Raw genomic sequence first — 22,075 nt, 5'->3', positions numbered from 1 at the left:
CAGGACAAACACAGCTTGTCCATTACAGATCCCACAGGACAAACACAGCTTGTCCATTACAGATCCCACAGGACAAACACAGCTTGTCCATTACAGATCCCACAGGACAAACACAGCTTGTCCATTACAGATCCCACAGGACAAACACAGCTTGTCCATTACAGATCCTACAGGACAAACACAGCTTGTCCATTACAGATCCCACAGGACAAACACAGCTTGTCCATTACAGATCCCACAGGACAAACACAGCTTGTCCATTACAGATCCCACAGGACAAACACAGCTTGTCCATTACAGATCCCACAGGACAAACACAGCTTGTCCATTACAGATCCCACAGGACAAACACAGCTTGTCCATTACAGATCCCACAGGACAAACACAGCTTGTCCATTACAGATCCCACAGGACAAACACAGCTTGTCCATTACAGATCCCACAGGACAAACACAGCTTGTCCATTACAGATCCCACAGGACAAACACAGCTTGTCCATTACAGATCCCACAGGACAAACACAGCTTGTCCATTACAGATCCCACAGGACAAACACAGCTTGTCCATTACAGATCCCACAGGACAAACACAGCTTGTCCATTACAGATCCCACAGGACAAACACAGCTTGTCCATTACAGATCCCACAGGACAAACACAGCTTGTCCATTACAGATCCCACAGGACAAACACAGCTTGTCCATTACAGATCCCACAGGACAAACACAGCTTGTCCATTACAGATCCCACAGGACAAACACAGCTTGTCCATTACAGATCCCACAGGACAAACACAGCTTGTCCATTACAGATCCCACAGGACAAACACAGCTTGTCCATTACAGATCCCACAGGACAAACACAGCTTGTCCATTACAGATCCCACAGGACAAACACAGCTTGTCCATTACAGATCCCACAGGACAAACACAGCTTGTCCATTACAGATCCCACAGGACAAACACAGCTTGTCCATTACAGATCCCACAGGACAAACACAGCTTGTCCATTACAGATCCTACAGGACAAACACAGCTTGTCCATTACAGATCCCACAGGACAAACACAGCTTGTCCATTACAGATCCCACAGGACAAACACAGCTTGTCCATTACAGATCCCACAGGACAAACACAGCTTGTCCATTACAGATCCCACAGGACAAACACAGCTTGTCCATTACAGATCCCACAGGACAAACACAGCTTGTCCATTACAGATCCCACAGGACAAACACAGCTTGTCCATTACAGATCCCACAGGACAAACACAGCTTGTCCATTACAGATCCCACAGGACAAACACAGCTTGTCCATTACAGATCCACAGGACAAACACAGCTTGTCCATTACAGATCCCACAGGACAAACACAGCTTGTCCATTACAGATCCCACAGGACAAACACAGCTTGTCCATTACAGATCCCACAGGACAAACACAGCTTGTCCATTACAGATCCCCACAGGACAAACACAGCTTGTACATTACAGATCCCACAGGACAAACACAGCTTGTCCATTACAGATCCCTACAGGACAAACACAGCTTGTCCATTACAGATCCCACAGGACAAACACAGCTTGTCCATTACAGATCCCACAGGACAAACACAGCTTGTCCATTACAGATCCCACAGGACAACACAGCTTGTCCATTACAGATCCCACAGGACAAACACAGCTTGTCCATTACAGATCCCACAGGACAAACACAGCTTGTCCATTACAGATCCCACAGGACAAACACAGCTTGTCCATTACAGATCCCACAGGACAAACACAGCTTGTCCATTACAGATCCCACAGGACAAACACAGCTTGTCCATTACAGATCCCACAGGACAAACACAGCTTGTCCATTACAGATCCCACAGGACAAACACAGCTTGTCCATTACAGATCCCACAGGACAAACACAGCTTGTCCATTACAGATCCCACAGGACAAACACAGCTTGTCCATTACAGATCCACAGGACAAACACAGCTTGTCCATTACAGATCCCACAGGACAAACACAGCTTGTCCATTACAGATCCCACAGGACAAACACAGCTTGTCCATTACAGATCCCACAGGACAACACAGCTTGTCCATTACAGATCCCACAGGACAACACAGCTTGTCCATTACAGATCCCACAGGACAACACAGCTTGTCCATTACAGACAATAACCTTCAGTAGTCCCACATCCTGCTGATTGCAGCCCTTTAGATGATGCCCTCTCCAGAGGCTATGCAGTGACGTCAACATATTGTCAGTGTATGTGGTCTATGTAACATGACTTAACCAAACCCACAAATACAGTAGGCCCAAAACTACAATACCAAAACTCTTTCTAAGTAGAGGTGCTAATCACTAGAGCACATACTTGTAGTTGAGGTGTGTCTGTGTGTTTAGACGGTGTGTTGTGTGTGTTAACATACTTGTAGTCGAGGTGTGTCTGTTGTTTAAGGTGTGTTAACATCTTTTCGAGGTGTTCTGTGTGTTTAGACGGTGTGTTGTGTGTGTTAACATACTTGTAGTTGAGGTATGTCTGTGGGTTCTTCAGTATGTAACGTGATCGTCGTCCGACAGACGGAGAGGTTTTATCCAGAGACTCTTCAAACTCTGCATGGAGCAGATCCCTCACTACACACCATGGAACAAAGGGCCTGCGTAGCTACAACACAGAGAATAGAGCTGGAACACACACAGTACAACCAGCAGAACTAGACCTACAAAACAACACAACCTTGATCTGGAGAGAGACAGAGAGAGACAGAGACAGAGAGAGACAGCGACAGAGAGAGAGAGAGACAGAGACAGAGAGAGACGGAGAGAGACAGCGACAGAGAGAGAGAGAGACAGAGACAGAGAGAGAGAGACAGAGAGAGAGAGACAGAGACAGAGACAGAGAGACCGAGAGACAGAGATATTGAAATGTGACACCACTTCATATCATGAGAAGTGTGTGTGTGCCAGTATGTGTGTGTGTGTGTGTGTGTGTGTGTGTGTGTGTGTGTGTGTGTATCTACCTTGCGGTTGAGGAAGTGTGAAGCGACTCTACAGAGGATGAGAACAGAGTCCTCCCTGACGCTCCATGTTACTCTCCGTCTGGTCATCATAGTCAGAGCTTTATGGTCTGCTTCATCATGGACTGGGGTACGCTTCTTAACCTCCTCTACTGAACACACACACCACTGTCACCATCAACACCTTTATCACCATCACCTTCATCATCACCACCACCACCTTTATCATCACCATCATCCACTTCACACCATGATCAGTTTCTTCCTCCACTGGATAATAACAACAATTCCCAACAATCAAAGAAAAAAACAGTGTGTGTGTGCTAGTGCTGAGCGATTAACTGAAACGTCGGTTATTTCAGTTTTTAAACGACTAAATGAGCGATATTGGTTCAGCAGCATACCGCCCTCCATCCCACTGCTGGCTTGCCTCTGAAGCTAAGCAGGGTTGGTCCTGGTCGGTCCCTGGATGGGATACCAGATGCTGCTGGAAGTGGTGTTGGAGGGCCAGTCGGAGCCACTCTTTCCTCTGGTCTAAAGAAATATCCCAATGCCCCAGGGCAGTAATTGGGGACATTGACCTGTGTAGGGTGTTGTCTTTCGGATGCGACGTGGTCACTAAGTATCCCATGGTACTTATCGTACGAGTAGGGGTGTTAACCCCGGTGTCCCGGCTAAATTCCCAATCTGGCCCTCATACCATCATGGCCACCTAATCATCCCCAGCTTCCAATTGGCTCATTCATCCCCCATCCTCTCCCTGTAACTATTCCCCAGGTCGTTGCTGTAAATGAAAATGTGTTCAGTCAACTTACCTGGTAAAATAAGGGATAAATAAAAACAAATATTTTTTTTTGTTTTTTGTTTTCTGTGAGCTCAATGCGCACATTGGGCTGCAGTTTCTCTAGAGATAAATCGGATCATGTCTGAACTGTGGGATGTAATAGGGAGTTGTAGTTTCCAACAGGACAATGTTCTACAAAGTTTAGCGCAGAAAACTTGATAATGAACTACAACGACCATAATCCATTGCGCCGCCTACTTATCCGTTCTGGGTTTCTTTTACACCTGCTATGTAAGAGAGACGAAGAATGTGAGATCAAGAGAGATACGTAGAGAGCAGTTTCTACGCGAAGTTTCTCTTCCTGAAAATACATGATCTAAGTGATTGATAGTTGGTGTTCAGCAGTCATAAAAGCCTGCCTTATTTACTTTGAAGAAACTACTAAAATAGTGATTTTGTCAGACAGCAGCTCTATAGAGATGAGATGATGACTTGGAATGAAATGATAGTCATCAAATAAAACTAATGTAATATACACAACAACTGGAATATTTTATTAAAGTAATGTGAATAAATGGTTAATAAGTGATAAGCAGTAATGGTCAGTCACTACCATCATGGGACTTTTATTAATAGTTTTATTCTGTGTTGCTACAGCATTCAACCCACATAATGCATAGTGCATTTAATGTTTGTTTTTTAAAATTGCCGAAACCGTAAATCTAACCGAAACCGAACCGACCTAAGAAAGCACTAACCGCTCCGCACAAGTGTGTGTCTGCGTGTACGGACCCACCTTTCTTCTTCTTGCGTGGTGTTTTGACCAGCTTTTTCTGTTTGATGGTTCTCTTCCTCCTCTGCTTCTTCCCTCCTTTAACCAGCTGGTTCCTATTGGAGGACTCAGTGGCGATGTGGACCACTTCCTCCTCCACCCTCAACCCTGCTGGGACCCCGTGCTTAGAGGACAGGGGCCCGGGGAACTTAGGACCTTCAGGGGACAGAGATGAACACACACACACACACATATATACACAGTTGAAGTCGGAAGTTTACACACACCTTAGTGTGAAATGTGTGGAGTGGTTGAAAAGCGAGTTTTAATGACTCCAACCTAAGGGTATGTAAACTTCCGACTTCAACACAAATCGGTGCATTCTAAAAAGCTATCCAACGATTGTTCCATAGGGTTGTGTTTTTCGGGAGTGATATTGGTTCTTGTAGAATCCGTTAAATGTACTTCCATATTGTTATAGAGTTCTTAACTATGAAGTTTATGTTCTTAGCTTTATACTTTGAAAATAAATCTGTGAAAAGATTCTAGGGTCAGCATACGCATCTTCAATATGTTCAAATGTGGTGCGTTTAACTATATGTTGCAAGTAAAAGCCTTGGGTGGCGAGTTTGATACAATTCCAAGTGTGGGAGGTTAAAACCACCTTCAGACTTCGGAAAACGTAAAACTTCCCATTTTATTCTTTGAGTTTTATTTGCCCATATAAAGTCTTATGGCCAAGTGTACTTTTTTAAAGAATGTCTTTGGGAGCCATGCCATTCTGAAGAGGTTTACTCTACCTGTAAGATTTATGGGAAGATTGTTCCATTTAATTAGATCTGCTTTCATATTGTTGAGAAATGGGATAAAGTTATCTTTATATATTTGTTGTCACTTATTAAGCTTCCTAAGTATTCTATATATTTTGTGATCCACTTAAAGGATTGCTGTAGTCATGAGTTATTTTTTATTTTTCCTATTTGCCATTATTAAAAATCTTTCCAAGTTAATTTTATAGCCTGAGAATTTTGAGTATTCTGAAAATATTTTTAGCAAGGGGGGCACTGAGCTTTCAATATCGGTCAGGTTCATCAGGAGATCGTCGGCAAATAAGTTTAGTTTACGTTCATGATTACCAATACTGATACCTGTTACGTTTGGGTCCTGTCTAATTCTTTCTTCAAGCGGTTCAATTGCCAGTGCAAACAGGAAGGGGGAGAGGGGACTTCCCTGTCTTGTGCCCCTTTCTAAAGCATTTTCATCAGATAATGAATTGTTTGTGTATATTTTTGCTTTATGATATTTATAATATATTTTTATTACATTTATTATTTCAGCTGGAAAGTTGAAGGTTTTCACAGTTTTGAACAGAAAAGGCCATTCAAGACAGTCGAAAGCCTTTTTGGCATCAACAGCCTTCATTGATAACATTTCTTGTATTTTAGCGTATTGTATTATACTGAAATATGGTCTTGTATTTGTTTGTAAATGTATATTTTTAATAAACCCTGTTTGATTAATATGTATCAAGTCTGTTTGATTAATATGTAAAAAGTCAAGACTTTTTCCATTCTGTTGCTGATGCGCTTTGATATTATTTAATTGTCGCAATTTATTAAACTTATGGGTCTGTAGTCTGAAAGGGACTCTCCAGATTTTCCTGGTTTCAATATAACTGAAATAACCGTTTGATATGTGGAAGGAGGAAGCACTGAATTGAGTGACACATGAGCTGTCATTTGCGTAAAAAGGGGCGTTACTTTGTCCCATCATTTTCCCTTCCTTCCCCACCCAAGACAAGCTTGTCCCTACCTCCCATCTTTTCCCCTCCCTTCTTCCACAGACACACTTGTACCCACCTCCATCAACTCACTCATCCATTCTCCCAAGCCAACATATACCCTATCTCCACTCATCCATTCTCCCAACCAACATATACCCTATGCCTCCACTCATCCATTCTCCCACAACATATACCCTATGGCTCCACTCATCCATTCTCCCAACCAACATATACCCTATGCCTCCACTCATCCTTCCTCCCACAACATATCCCTATGGCTCCACTCATCCATTCTCCCAACAACTTATCCCTACCTCCACTCATCCATTCTCTCACAACATATACCCTAGCCTCCCCATCCATTCCTCTCACAACTTATCCCTATGCCTCCCATCCATTCTCCCTTCAACATATCCCTATGGCTCCACTCATCCATTCTCTCACAACATATACCCTATGCCTCCACTCATCCATTCTCTCACAACATATACCCTATGCCTCCACTCATCCATTCTCCCACAACATATACCCTATGCCTCCACTCATCCATTCTCTCACAACATATACCCTATGCCTCCACTCATCCATTCTCTCACAACATATACCCTATGCCTCCACTCATCCATTCTCTCACAACATATACCCTATGCCTCCACTCATCCATTCTCACACAACATATACCCTATGCCTCCACTCATCCATTCTCCCACAACATATACCCTATGCCTCCACTCATCCATTCTCCACACAACATATACCCTATGCCTCCACTCATCCATTCCCCCACAACATATACCCTATGCCTCCACTCATCCATTCTCCCACAACATATACCCTATGCCTCCACTCATCCATTCCCCCACAACATATACCCTATGCCTCCACTCATCCATTCTCCCACAACATATACCCTATGCCTCCACTCATCCATTCTCCCACAACATATACCCTATGCCTCCACTCATCCATTCTCCCACAACATATACCCTATGCCTCCACTCAACCATTCTCACACAACATATACCCTATGCCTCCACTCATCCATTCTCACACAACATATACCCTATGCCTCCACTCAACCATTCTCTCCCACCCTCCTACATATTTTCATATTCACCATCCCATTGATATACACAGACAGCCACACTAGGCTTGGGCGGTATACTGTATATACCGTTATTTTTTTGGAGAAAAAGCCACAGGATGGTTTAACAATACCGTCAAAACAAATCAGAACTATTTCTTAGAAGTTTTTTTCAATAATATTGAATATTTGTAGCTACTTTTTAAAGTGAATACCTGCAGTTAACTTGTGCAATACGTTAGGCGATAAAAGCAGATAGCGTTCTTCATTTCACCCGTCACATTATTTTAGATTATGAAGCTTAACGGTCACAACGGGATAGCGGGAGCTGGTGAGTCCATAGCTTTCTATATCTATCAGCGAGTCTCTGCTGGTGAGTCCATAGCTTTCTATATCTATCAGCGAGTCTCTGCTGGTGAGTCCATAGCTTTCTATATCTATCAGCGAGTCTCTGCTGGTGAGTCCATAGCTTTCTATATCTATCAGCGAGTCTCTGCTGGTGAGTCCATAGCTTTCTATATCTATCAGCGAGTCTCTGCTGGTGAGTCCATAGCTTTCTATATCTATCAGCGAGTCTCTGCTGGTGAGTCCATAGCTTTCTATATCTATCAGCGAGTCTCTGCTGGTGAGTCCATAGCTTTCTATATCTATCAGCGAGTCTCTGCTGGTGAGTCCATAGCTTTCTATATCTATCGGCGAGTCTCTGCTGGTGAGTCCATAGCTTTCTATATCTATCGGCGAGTCTCTGCTGGTGAGTCCATAGCTTTCTATATCTATCGGCGAGTCTCTGCTGGTGAGTCCATAGCTTTCTATATCTATCGGCGAGTCTCTGCTGGTGAGTCCATAGCTTTCTATATCTATCAGCGAGTCTCTGCTGGTGAGTCCATAGCTTTCTATATCTATCGGCGAGTCTCTGCTGGTGAGTCCATAGCTTTCTATATCTATCAGCGAGTCTCTGCTGGTGAGTCCATAGCTTTCTATATCTATCAGCGAGTCTCTGCTGGTGAGTCCATAGCTTTCTATATCTATCGGCGAGTCTCTGCTGGTGAGTCCATAGCTTTCTATATCTATCAGCGAGTCTCTGCTGGTGAGTCCATAGCTTTCTATATCTATCAGCGAAGTCTCTGCTGGTGAGTCCATAGCTTTCTATATCTATCAGCGAGTCTCTGCTGGTGAGTCCATAGCTTTCTATATCTATCAGCGAGTCTCTGCTGGTGAGTCCATAGCTTTCTATATCTATCAGCGAGTCTCTGCTGGTGAGTCCATAGCTTTCTATATCTATCAGCGAGTCTCTGCTGGTGAGTCCATAGCTTTCTATATCTATCAGCGAGTCTCTGCTGGTGAGTCCATAGCTTTCTATATCTATCAGCGAGTCTCTGCTGGTGAGTCCATAGCTTTCTATATCTATCAGCGAGTCTCTGCTGGTGAGTCCATAGCTTTCTATATCTATCAGCGAGTCTCTGCTGGTGAGTCCATAGCTTTCTATATCTATCAGCGAGTCTCTGCTGGTGAGTCCATAGCTTTCTATATCTATCAGCGAAGTCTCTGCTGGTGAGTCCATAGCTTTCTATATCTATCAGCGAGTCTCTGCTGGTGAGTCCATAGCTTTCTATATCTATCAGCGAGTCTCTGCTGGTGAGTCCATAGCTTTCTATATCTATCAGCGAGTCTCTGCTGGTGAGTCCATAGCTTTCTATATCTATCAGCGAGTCTCTGCTGGTGAGTCCATAGCTTTCTATATCTATCAGCGAGTCTCTGCTGGTGAGTCCATAGCTTTCTATATCTATCAGCGAGTCTCTGCTGGTGAGTCCATAGCTTTCTATATCTATCAGCGAGTCTCTGCTGGTGAGTCCATAGCTTTCTATATCTATCAGCGAGTCTCTGCTGGTGAGTCCATAGCTTTCTATATCTATCAGCGAGTCTCTGCTGGTGAGTCCATAGCTTTCTATATCTATCAGCGAGTCTCTGCTGGTGAGTCCATAGCTTTCTATATCTATCAGCGAGTCTCTGCTGGTGAGTCCATAGCTTTCTATATCTATCAGCGAGTCTCTGCTGGTGAGTCCATAGCTTTCTATATCTATCAGCGAAGTCTCTGCTGGTGAGTCCATAGCTTTCTATATCTATCAGCGAGTCTCTGCTGGTGAGTCCATAGCTTTCTATATCTATCAGCGAGTCTCTGCTGGTGAGTCCATAGCTTTCTATATCTATCAGCGAGTCTCTGCTGGGAGTCCATAGCTTTCTATATCTATCAGCGAGTCTCTGCTGGTGAGTCCATAGCTTCTATATCTATCAGCGAGTCTCTGCTGGTGAGTCCATAGCTTTCTATATCTATCAGCGAGTCTCTGCTGGTGAGTCCATAGCTTTCTATATCTATCAGCGAGTCTCTGCTGGTGAGTCCATAGCTTTCTATATCTATCAGCGAGTCTCTGCTGGTGAGTCCATAGCTTTCTATATCTATCAGCGAGTCTCTGCTGGTGAGTCCATAGCTTTCTATATCTATCAGCGAGTCTCTGCTGGTGAGTCCATAGCTTTCTATATCTATCAGCGAGTCTCTGCTGGTGAGTCCATAGCTTTCTATATCTATCAGCGAGTCTCTGCTGGTGAGTCCATAGCTTTCTATATCTATCAGCGAGTCTCTGCTGGGTGAGTCCATAGCTTTCTATATCTATCAGCGAGTCTCTGCTGGTGAGTCCATAGCTTTCTATATCTATCAGCGAGTCTCTGCTGGTGAGTCCATAGCTTTCTATATCTATCAGCGAGTCTCTGCTGGTGAGTCCATAGCTTTCTATATCTATCAGCGAGTCTCTGCTGGTGAGTCCATAGCTTTCTATATCTATCAGCGAGTCTCTGCTGGTGAGTCCATACCGATTCTTGACATTCTCCTTCCACCTCTCTCGTCAACGAGCTGTTTTCGCCCACAGGACTGCCGCTGACTGGATGTTTTATTGTTTGTTGCACCTTTATCGGTAAACCCTAGACACTGTCGTGCGTGAAAAGCCCAGGAGGACGGCCGTTTCTGAGATACTGGAACCGGCGCGCCTGGCACCGACGATCATACCACGCTCAAAGTTGCTTAGGTCACTCGTTTTGCCCATTCTAACGTTCAATCAAACAGTAACTGAATGCCTCGATGCCTGTCTGCCTGCTTTATATAGCAAGCCACGGCCACGTGAATCAGTGTCTGTAGGCGCGATCCATTCACGTGATAAACTGACCGGTGAGTGTGTATATATGTAGAAACACAGACAGACAGGAGTGTAACTCACCTATATCCATGGCCAGATGTTTGCTCAGTAGACTCTTCAGTCTCACTGTGTTACTGGACTCATACTGTTTGTTGCTCTAGAACACACATTCAAATGACCACTTACAATTCTAGAGCACTAAAAGTCTTAATATTCCAGAGCACTAAAAGTCTTACAATTCTAGAGCACTAAATGTGGAGATAGTTCATATTTCTATAGACACAACATAATAATACCGGTCAGTCTATTTGTGCACACAGGTGTTTTAGTGTGTGTTTTAGTGTGTGTGTGTGTAGGTTTTAGTGTGTGTGTGTAGTGTGTGTGTTTTAGTGTGTGTGTGTGTTTTAGTATTAGTGTGTGTTTTAGTATTAGTGTGTGTGTTAGTATTAGTGTGTGTGTGTTAGTATTAGTGTGTGTGTGTGTTTTATTGTGTGTGTTACCCTCTTGGTTCTCATCAGATGACTGGTCCAGATCCAGTTGCGTTTGAGATGTCCGAAGAAGTCAGAGTCCAGACCTCCTGCTCCTTTACTATCACCTGGTATTACTGCTGCCTCACACACCTCCCTGCTGCCCCTACACACACACACACACACACACACACACACACACACACACACACGTTAGACAGGTCACACACACAGGTTACAAACACAGGTTACACACACTCTCTCTTCCCCTTTACTTGAGCATGTGTTCCAGGTGGCGGAACCTGTGGCGGTCTGTCTCCACGGGAACCCTGACTGGCTCCTCCTCCTCCTGGGATTTGGAGGCGGAGCTTTTCTTCGGCCGCTCCTTCCTGATCACACCTGGGAGAGATAAAGGGAGCGAGAAAGAGAGAGACAGAGAGAGGGATGAGAGAGAGAAGGATATGGAGAGAGGGAGAGAGAGAGACCGAGAGAGAAGGAGAAGAGAGAGAGGGAGAGAGAGAGAGGAGAGAAAGAGAAAGAGAGAGAGAGAAAGAGAGAGAGAAAGAGAGAGAGAGAGAGAGAGAGGAGGGAGCGAGAGAGAGAGAGAGAGAGAGAGAGAGAGAGAGAGAGAGAAGAGAGAGAGAAGAGGAGAGAGAGAGAGTAGCATGTGCATGCAGGCAGATCGTCGATAGTGATAGTTTTTGCATGTCTATGTGTGTGTTTTAGTGAGTGTGTGCATGCACTTGTTTCTGTGTGTGGCCTACCTAGTGGTGTGTTGAGGCAGACACACAGCAGGTCAAACCAGTAGTTGTCTACGTCTGTCAAGGTGTTCAGTGTGTATCTGCGTCTCTCAAACACCCTGGTCTCCAAGACCAGGTTATAGTGAGGTTCACACGTCGTAGTGTCCACTATCATACAGTTACGCTTCACATACAGATACACCTAGAGAGAGAGAGAGAAGCAGATTCTAAATAGAGACCTTGTCAAATTCTAAGAGTTAAAACAAAGAATACATGAACAATACAGTCCTTCAGAAAGTATTCACACGCATTGACTTTTTCCACATTTTGTTGTGTTACAGCCTGATTTTAAAATGGATTAAATTTAGATATTTTTTTGTCACTTGGCTCTGTCATATCCTCACATGGCCTTTCCTATCATTGCTACGCTGACGATACACAACTAATCTTCTCCTTTCCCCCTTCTGATAACCAGGTGGCGAATCGCATCTCTGCATGTCTGGCAGACATATCAGTATGGATGACGGATCACCACCTCAAGCTGAACCCTGGCAAGACGGAGCTGCTCTTCCTCCCGGGGAAGGACTGCCCGTTCCATGATCTCGCCATCACGGTTGACAACTCCGCTGTGTCCTCCTCCCAGAGTGCGAAGAGCCTAGGCGTGACCCTGGACAACACCCTGTCGTTCTCCGCCAACATCAAGGCGGTGACCCGCTCCTGCAGGTTCATGCTCTACAACATTCGGAGAGTACGACCCTGCCTTACACAGGAAGCGGCACAGGTCCTAATCCAGGCACTTGTCATCTCCCCGGCTGGACTACTGCAACTCGCTGTTGGCTGGCCTCCCTGCCTGTGCCATTAAACCCCTACAACTCATCCAGAATGCCGCAGCCCGTCTGGTGTTCAACCTTCCCAAGTTCTCTCACGTCACCCCCTCCTCCGCACACTCCACTGGCTTCCAGTTGAAGCTCGCATCCGCTACAAGACCATGGTGCTTGCCTATGGAGCAGTGAGGGAACGGCACCTCTGTACCTTCAGGCTCTGATCAGTCCCTACACCCAAACGAGGGCATTGCGTTCATCCACCTCTGGCCTGCTGGCTCCCCTTCCTCTGCGGAAGCATAGTTCCCGCTCAGCCCAGTCAAAACTGTTCGCTGCTCTGGCACCCCAATGGTGGAACAAGCTCCCTCACGACGCCAGGACAGCGGAGTCACTCACCACCTTCCGGAGACATTTGAAACCCCACCTCTTTAAGGAATACCTGGGATAGGATAAAGTAATCCTTCTACCCCCCAAATTGTAAAGTGGTTATCCCACTGGCTATAGGGTGAACGCACCAATTTGTGAGTCGCTCTGGCTAAGAGCGTCTGCTAAATGACGTTAATGTGCCCTTGAGCAAGGCACTTAACCCTAATTGCTCCTGTAAGTCGCTCTGGATAAGAGCGTCTGCTAAATGACTAAAATGTAAATGTAAATGTAAAATGTAAATGTCACTGGTATACACACACAATACTCCATAATCTCAAAGTGAAATTATGTTTTTCGAAATGTTTACTAATTACAAATTAAAAGCTGAAATGTCTTGAGTCAATAAGTAAGCCTAAATAAATTGGCTTAACAAGTCACATAATAAGTTGCATGGACTCTGTGTGAAATAATAGTGTTTAACATGATTTTTGAATGACTACCTCATCTCTGTACCCCACACATACAATTATCTTTAAGGTCACTCAGTCGAGCAGTGAATTTCAACCACAAAGACCAGGGAGGTTTTTCCAGTGCCTCCCAAAGTAGGGCACCTATTGGTAGATGGGTAATAAAAAAAGCTGACATTGAATATCCCTTTGAGCATGGGGAAGCTATTAATTTCACTTTGGATGGTGTGTCAATACACCCAGTCACTACAAAGATACAGGCATCCTTCCTAACTCAGTTGCCAGAGAGGAAGGAAACCGCTCTGGGATCTCACCATGAGGCCAATGGTGACTTTAAAACAGTTACAGATTTTAAATCACAGATCGAACAATGAGCCAGATATTTCACCGGATGTATAACTGTGAAGCATCCGGTTGACGTTTCCATTCACTACCAAATATGGTGATGAGAGGAAGCCCAGTGGCCGGCAGTGGGAGAAGATGGAGAGAGATGGATTTTGGCCAACATTCTGCTAATTTTCTCATCGACAAAACATTTGATCTCCATATAGTTTTCTGTTCCTAAAAACTAAACTCTGTAACAAACAGAGTGGACTTTACCCTTTGCCAAAGTTTTAAAAAATGGCGTTGTGCAAAGGCAAATTGAGTTTTGCACACGCGCACTTCACAGAGTAGGCGTTCCCTAATAGAAATATGCAAATAAATGCTAAAATGTGCCAATAGGATTTTACTAGCTCGTGCTTGGCTCTGCCCACCTCCTTGCTTGTTCTGCCCACTATTTTTCATCTGCTACCATTGGAAATGAAAGGCTCTGGTCTATCTTGGGTTAGTTATAAAAATCTTTGGTTTAATGGTTGTGATAGGAGAAAACTGATGGATCAACAACATTGTAGTTACTTCACAATACTAACCTAATTGACAGTGAAAAGGAGGGAGACTGCAGAATAAAACATATTCCAAAACATGCATCCTGTTTGCAACAAGGCACTAAAGTAATACTGCATAAAATGTGGCAAAGCAATTAACTTTTTGTGCTGAATACAAAGTGTTATGTTTGGGGCAAATCCAATAACACATTACTGAGTAGCACGCTCCATATTTTCAAGCATAGTGTTGGCTGCATCATGTTATGGGTATGCTTGTTATGGGTATGCTTGTAGTTTTTCAGGATAAAAAAGAAACGGAATGGAGCTAAGCACAGGGAAAATCCTAGAGGAAAAACTGGTTCAGTCTGCTTTCCACCAGACACTGGGAGATTAATTCACCTTTCATCAGGACAATAACCTAAAATAAGGCCAAGTCTACACTGGAGTTGCTTACCAAGAAGACAGTGAATGTTCTGGAGTGTCCGAGTTACAGTTTTGACTTGAATGTGCTTGTAAATCTACCACAAGACCTGAAAATTGTTGTCTAGCAATGATCACCAATCAATTTGACAGAGCTTGAATTATTTTGAAAAGAATAAATGGGCAAATGTTGCACAATCCAGGTGTGGAACGCTCTTAGAGACTTACCCAGAAAGACTCACCGCTGTAATCGCTGCCAAAGGTTGATTCTACAAAGTATTGACCCAGGGGTGTGAATACCTATGTAAATTAGATATTTCTGTATTTCATTTTCAATAAATGTGCAAACATTTCTAAAAACATGTTTTCAATTTGTCATTATGGGGCATTGTGTGAGATGGGTCAGATTTTTTGTTGTTGATTTAATCCATTTTGAATTCAGGCTACCCTTGCAGGGATAATGGCACTTAACCTTATTCTATAAATGTTTTAATATGATGGGACAACACATTGGGAGGGATCTTAGACCATTCCTCCATTCAGAATCTTTCCAGGTCCTTGATATCCTTCGGTCTGCAGTTATGGAGTGCCCTCGTCAATCCAAAACACAGGTTTTCAAAATCGGGTTCAAGGCTAGAGACAGATATAGGCCATTGCAAAATGTTGATCTTACGGTCAATTAATTTATTGTGGATTTTGATGTGTGCTTGGGATCGTCTTGCTACCAACCAGGTTTTGGCTAAAATATCCTGGTTCTGCGTTAAGGTCAACGGCATCAAGTTCATGGCATTGACCTTAAAAAAAGGGCCCCAGGACCATTGGAAGCAAAACAGCCCCATAACGTCAAAGATCCACCACCATATTTAGATTTTTTTTAAGCACACAATATAAGCTTGGTATTTGTATTATTTATTTTATACAGTATTTCTGGCCAATCATTTAGGATGTGACTAATATAAACTGAGAACACCTTCCTAATATTGAGCTGCATCCCCCCCAAACACAATTTATGTCTCAATTGTCTCCAGGCTTAAAAACCCTTCTTTAACCCGTCTCCTCCTCTTCATCTACACTAATTGAAGTGGATTTAACAAGTGACATCAACAATGGATCATAGCTTTCACCTGGATACACCTGGTCAGTCTGTCATGGGAAAAAGCAGGTGTCCTTAATGTTTTGTACACTCAGTGTATAACTGGGAGTAACTGGTCTATGTGTCAGCTGGTATATCTAACTGGGAGTAACTGGTCTATGTGTCAGCTGGTATATCTAACTGGTAGTAACTGGTCTGTGTGTCAGCTGGTATATCTAACTGGTAGTAACTGGTCTATGTGTCAGCTGGTATATCTAACTGGTAGTAACTGGTCTATGTGTCAGCTGGTGTACAAAACATTAGGAACACCTTCCTAATATTGAGTTGCACCCCCTATTTGCCCTCAGAACAGCCTGAATTCGTCGGGGCATGGACTCTACAAGGTGTGGAAAAGCGTTCCACAGGGATGCTGGCCCATGTTGACTCGAATGACTCCTACAGGAAGGACAGGGGACTCACCTTCTTTAATAGGGGCGGCAGGTAGCTTAGTGGTTAAGAGCGTTGTGCCAGTAACCGAAAGGTCGCTGATTCTAATCCCCGAGCCGACTAGGTGAAAAATCTGTCGATGTGCCCTTGAGCAAGGCACTTAACCCTAATTGCTCCTGTAAGTCGCTCTGGATAAGAGCGTCTGTTAAATTACTAAAATGTAAAATGTAACAGATGTATTTATACTAGACTAGACCTGGTCTTTGCCTTGAAACTCTCGACCGGTCCAAGCTTCAGCAGACACAGTTATCCTGGAGTAGCTACCTGGTCTTTAACCTCTTCAACACAGTTATCCTGGAGTAGTTACCTGGTCTTTAACCTCTTCAACACAGTTATACTGGAGTAGTTACCTGGTCTTTAACCTCTTCAACACAGTTATCCTGGAGTAGTTACCTGGTCTTTAACCTCTTCAACACAGTTATACTGGAGTAGCTACCTGGTCTTTAACCTTTTCAATGACGGGGCAACATTTAGATTTCATGAGTTGGCCATAAAACAATAACTCGTAAATGTTGCACAGTTTTAGAAATGTCTGGAATTCACCTTTTTAGCTAAAGTAGTTCTGCATTGCTGAGGTCACATACTATGAAAATATGAAATATTATGATTTTTTTTCTCTATTCAACAAAAGTGGGGCAATAGGGCTTGAACTGACTGAAATGTTGTTTTATGTAGTAACAATCAAATGAAAACGACTTACTTTAAGATTTCACCTTTCTTATAACTGTAAAAATAAATATGATCATACTTAGTGACAGTACAATATTAGCACTATTGCATAACTGACGAGAAATAATTTTCTAAATGTCCACTGAGCACCAGACACCATTCAAATGTGAGCAGACTTGTTACAACTTCAGCTTTAAGCACAAAGTCATTTCGTCCGTCTCTAAGAGAAAGGGGTCTTGTTTACGTTCTAGGAAATTATTTTAGTATTTTTTTCTATGTTGCGAGCTCCAAGTCTGGCTGAGAATATCACGTGATGAAACCATTATGGTTGGACTCGCTAGACTGTCACCTTTCATTTGCCGTCACCCTGTCATGAGCCCTCTCACTCCACCGGGTTACCACCTTAATTTGTTTCCACTATCTTCCACTCTGCTCACCTCCCTCTCTCTACTCAGCCTAACTAGCTCCACCTGTCCCTGCTCTGCTCGGCTCTAATTACTCTGCCAGCTGCGCTGCATTACCCACTAACCTCTCCCAGTATTTAAGGCCCTGTCTTTCAGCTCTCCGGTGTCAGATCGTCTGCAAAGCTCACACCCGGAACCTGTTTGCTCGCGCTTCTGGCTCACCCTGGTTTTGTGACCCCGGACCTGCCTGTTTTTGGATACTCTTCTGCCTCAGGAGATCCAGACCTGCTTCTGCCATTACGACTCCTGACTACTCTTCAATCCCGGTAACTCTGACCAGCCTTCTGCCTTGCTACTACGTATTTTGGATTTCCCTTGAACTGTACTGCTGCCTGGTTTCATTCCGCCCCTGTTGTGTCTGTGTCTCCCCCCAGGACTTCTGGACCACCCACCACCGGCTTCATAGGACGCATCGCTGCCACTGGGGGGCACAGACCCAGCGCATTGGACGGGATCCCTGTTACCCCTGGAGCCTTCATTCACTCCCTACTTCCCTTTTCCCTTAAGTTTAATAAACTTTCTGGTGTGACGCAATTGTGGTCCTCTGGTCGTCTGTCTGAATCGTGACAGTACGATCTGACCATTATGGACTCAGCGCACACTTTCCCGACATGGAAACCGATGAGCATGAGCAGCAGTTCCAGCAGCAGCAACAACAACTCGCCATGATCATTCAACTCCTCACCAACCTTACCCCAGCCAGTCTGCCCACCAGCCCAGCCCCGAGTTACCTGCCCCGGTCATTGCAGCCGCTGCTCCGAACCCAAGATTGGAAACCCCGAGCGGTTCAACGGCGATTCAACCCAGGTCCGGCCATTCCTGACTAGCTGCCGACTTCAGTTCTCCTTGCAGCCAAGGACCTTCGCCACGGAGGGGGCTAAAGTTGGGTATGCCATCACTCACCTGACGGGCCGAGCTCGACTCTGGGGAACAGCAGAGTTCGAACGTCAAACCCCCGCATGTGCAACCTTCGACCTGTTTGCTGAGGAGATGCTGAAGGTGTTTGACCTGGATTCACCCACCGCAGAGGCGTCTCGTGAACTGTTCAGTATTCGACAAGGCAGACGTACAGTCGCAGACCATTCCATCGACTTCCGAACCCTGGCTAGACGAAGTTCTTGGAACACACCATCGTTGGTGGACGCGTTCTTCCATAGTTTGGCTGACTATATCAAGGACGAGTTGGTCTCCCATGAACTGCCTTCCACTCTTGATGAAGCCATCGCACTGACTGTCAGGATCGACAGAAGGATACAGACCCGTCGTCGTGAGAGGGGGCGCCAAGGTCCACCTACTACCGGCATTCGGAGAGATCCGGCTGGGCTCCTGTCATCTACTGCCACTCACCCAGGTCAGCTTGATCAGTCTGAGCCTATGGAGATTGGGCGAGCCTCCCTCACTCCTGCAGAGCGCCAGCGCCGCTTCACCTCAAACCTCTGCCTCTATTGTGGAGGTGATGGACATCGTGTGGTAACCTGCCCTTTAAAGGGCCGAAGCTCACCGGGCGTAGGGGGAGTCCGGTTGAGTTCAATGACCATCCAGTCCTCCGACCGCAAACCCCTGCTGCAAGTTCACCTCCGCCTCTCTGACTCAACTCACACCCTGGCTGCTCTGGTGGATTCTGGCGCCGAAGCCAACATAATGGACATCAAGCTGGCACGCCAACTGGGACTGGAGAACCTCCGTTTGACACCTCCTATTCCTGCCCGGGCACTGGACGGACACTTACTCGGATCGGTCACTCATGTCACGGCCCCGGTCTCGATGGGTCTGTCCGGAAACCATCAAGAAACTATCCAGTTTCACCTGCTCCCCTCTCCAGGCCAACCCCTCATCCTGGGTTACCCATGGCTCCGCCGGCACAACCCTCAGCTCGACTGGGTGACCGGGGTGATCAGGGAGTGGGGAGAGGACTGCCACCGAACCTGCCTGCTTGCTGCCGCACTACCCCCTCGGCCAGTACCTACTAACTCCGCTCCTGACCTCTCCAATGTCCCAGAATGCTACCATGGTCTCAGAGAGGTGTTTAACAAAGCAAGAGCCACATCTCTGCCCCCCTCACCGACCGTACGACTGTGCCATCGACCTCCTCCCTGGAACAGCTCCTCCAAGGGGTCGTCTTTATTCGTTGTCTGCTCCTGAAAGAAAGTCCATGGAGGACTACATCAATGGCTCTCTGTCCGCAGGATTAATCCGTTCATCTTCATCTCCTGCTGGTGCTGGCTTCTTCTTTGTGGGGAAGAAGGACGGATCTCTTCGCCCCTGCATCGACTACAGGGGACTCAACGACATCACAGTGAAGAACCGTTACCCTCTGCCTCTGCTCACCTCTGCTTTTGAGTTGCTCCAGGGAGCCACTGTTTTTACCAAGTTGGATCTCAGAAACGCTTACCACCTAGTGCGGATCCGGGAGGGAGATGAATGGAAAACCGCATTCAATACACCAACAGGCCACTACGAGTATCTGGTTATGCCTTTTGGCCTCACCAATGCTCCTGCTGTGTTCCAGGCTCTAGTGAATGATGTACTGCGGGACATGTTAAACAAGTTTGTCTTCGTTTACCTGGATGACATCTTAATTTACTCCAGAAACCTGTCTGAACACACCCGCCATGTCCAGCAAGTCCTTCATCGTCTTCTGGAGAATTCCCTCTACGCCAAGGCAGAGAAATGTGAGTTTCACGTCAAGACAGTGGCCTTCCTGGGGTACATAGTGGCAGAAGGAAGTATCCAAATGGATCCTGCCAAAGTATCAGCAGTCACTTCATGGCCAGTTCCGGAGAACAGAAAGAAGCTGCAACAGTTTCTGGGGTTTGCTAACTTCTATAGGAAGTTTATCCGGAACTACAGTACCGTTGCTGCCCCTCTCACTGCTCTAACCAGCACCAAGCAACCCTTCACCTGGACCCCAGCAGCCGACAAAGCCTTCAGTACCCTCAAGGTGAGGTTCACCTCCGCTCCCATCCTCCAGATGCCTGATGTGGACCGGCAATTCATTGTGGAGGTGGACGCCTCGGATGTGGGAGTTGGGGCTGTGATTTCTCAGTGGGCTGCGGAGGATAGGAAGCTCCATCCCTGTGCCTTTTTCTCACGTCGGTTGTCCCCCTCTGAGTGCAATTACGACATAGGGAACCGTGAGCTGCTGGCTGTGAAGCTTGCCTTGGAGGAGTGGCGTCACTGGCTGGAGGGGTCCACCATTCCATTTCTCGTTTGGACCGATCATAAGAACTTGGAGTACATCCGCACGGCCAAACGGTTGAACTCCAGGCAGTCCCGCTGGGCCCTGTTCTTCACCAGGTTTAATTTCACTCTGTCATACCGGCCTGGATCACGCAACACCAAGCCAGACGCCCTCTCCCGTCAATTCCAGAAGGATGACACCCCCTCCAAGGACCCTGTGTCGATTCTGCCAAGTCCCTGCATCGTTGCAGCTCTGACCTGGGCTGTTGAGGAACAGGTGCTGGAGGCTCTCCGTAACCAGCCAGGTCCCAGCACTTGCCCAGCTGACCGCCTTTTTGTCCCCGAAGACCTGAGGTCCCAGGTCATTCAGTGGGGACATGACTCCCGCCTAGCTTGTCACCCTGGCTCCACCCGCACTTACAACCTGCTCGCCCAGAGGTTCTGGTGGCCCTCTCTGAGGAAGGATGTACGGGAATTCGTCCAAGCCTGCCCCATCTGCAACCAACACAAGTCGTCCTGCCAGCCCCCAGCCGGATTGCTGCAGCCCCTGCCTGTGCCCAGACGTCCCTGGTCTCACATCGCCCTTGACTTTGTCACGGGGCTGCCCCCCTTCAAGTGGCATGACCGTCATTCTCACCATCGTTGACCGTTTCAGCAAGATGGCACACTTCATTCCCCTCCCCAAGCTCCCAACCGCCAAGGAGACCGCCCAGGTGGTCCTGGAACACGTCTTCCGGATCCACGGACTGCCAAGGGATGTTGTTTCTGACCGTGGTCCACAATTCTCCTCCGCTTTTGGAAGGAGTTCTGTCACCTGCTGGGAGCCACAGTCAGTCTGACTTCCGGATTCCATCCCCAATCCAATGGGCAGTCAGAGCGGGCTAATCAGGAGCTCGAGAAGGCGCTGCGATGCATGACTTCACGCAACCCCCACTCCTGGTCGCAGCAATTGACATGGGTGGAGTACGCACACAATTCTCTGACCTGCTCTGCCATCGGTATGTCCCCTTTCCAATGTGTTTATGGATACCAGCCTCCTCTATTTGCCAGCCAGGAGGAGGAGGTTACTTGCCCATCTGCACTTGCTTTTGCCCGTCGATGTCGCCGCACCTGGTCACAAGCCCGAGCCACACTCCTCAGGTCCGTTGCCAGCTACACTACCGGGGCCAACCGTCGGAGAATTCCTGCTCCCACCTACCATGTTGGTCAAAGGGTGTGGTTGTCATCGAAGAACCTGCCACTCAGGGTGGAGTCGCAGAAGCTGGCACCTCGGTTCATTGGCCCATTCCCTATCATAAGAGTGATTAGCCCAACTGCTGTCCGGCTCCAACTGCCTAATTCCCTGAGGGTGCACCCCACTTTCCATGTGTCTAAGATTAAGCCCATCCATGAGAGTCCGCTGGTCCCTGCTGCGC

The 22,075-nt window shown here is 46.2% G+C and overlaps 1 protein-coding gene across 1 annotated transcript in view; it reads right to left on the bottom strand.

The window, feature by feature from the left end:
* The window catches only part of LOC121574615 (general transcription factor 3C polypeptide 1), a 66,533-nt gene that overhangs the window by 6,709 nt on the left and 37,749 nt on the right, over nucleotides 1-22,075 (bottom strand). Inside the window, exons 20-26 of the mRNA XM_045222747.1 lie at nucleotides 11,853-12,030; nucleotides 11,364-11,487; nucleotides 11,122-11,254; nucleotides 10,703-10,778; nucleotides 4,594-4,785; nucleotides 3,017-3,165; nucleotides 2,519-2,661 (exon numbers count right to left, since the gene is read on the bottom strand). Of these exons, the coding sequence (XP_045078682.1) occupies nucleotides 2,519-2,661; nucleotides 3,017-3,165; nucleotides 4,594-4,785; nucleotides 10,703-10,778; nucleotides 11,122-11,254; nucleotides 11,364-11,487; nucleotides 11,853-12,030 (995 nt within the window). The remainder of the gene's footprint in view (nucleotides 1-2,518; nucleotides 2,662-3,016; nucleotides 3,166-4,593; nucleotides 4,786-10,702; nucleotides 10,779-11,121; nucleotides 11,255-11,363; nucleotides 11,488-11,852; nucleotides 12,031-22,075) is intronic.

The sequence above is a fragment of the Coregonus clupeaformis genome, chromosome 1, assembly GCF_020615455.1.
Source record: "Coregonus clupeaformis isolate EN_2021a chromosome 1, ASM2061545v1, whole genome shotgun sequence".
Classification (NCBI taxonomy): Eukaryota; Metazoa; Chordata; class Actinopteri; order Salmoniformes; family Salmonidae; genus Coregonus; species Coregonus clupeaformis.
The sequence above is the reverse complement of the archived record's forward strand: the minus strand, read 5'-3'. Positions and strand labels throughout refer to the sequence as shown.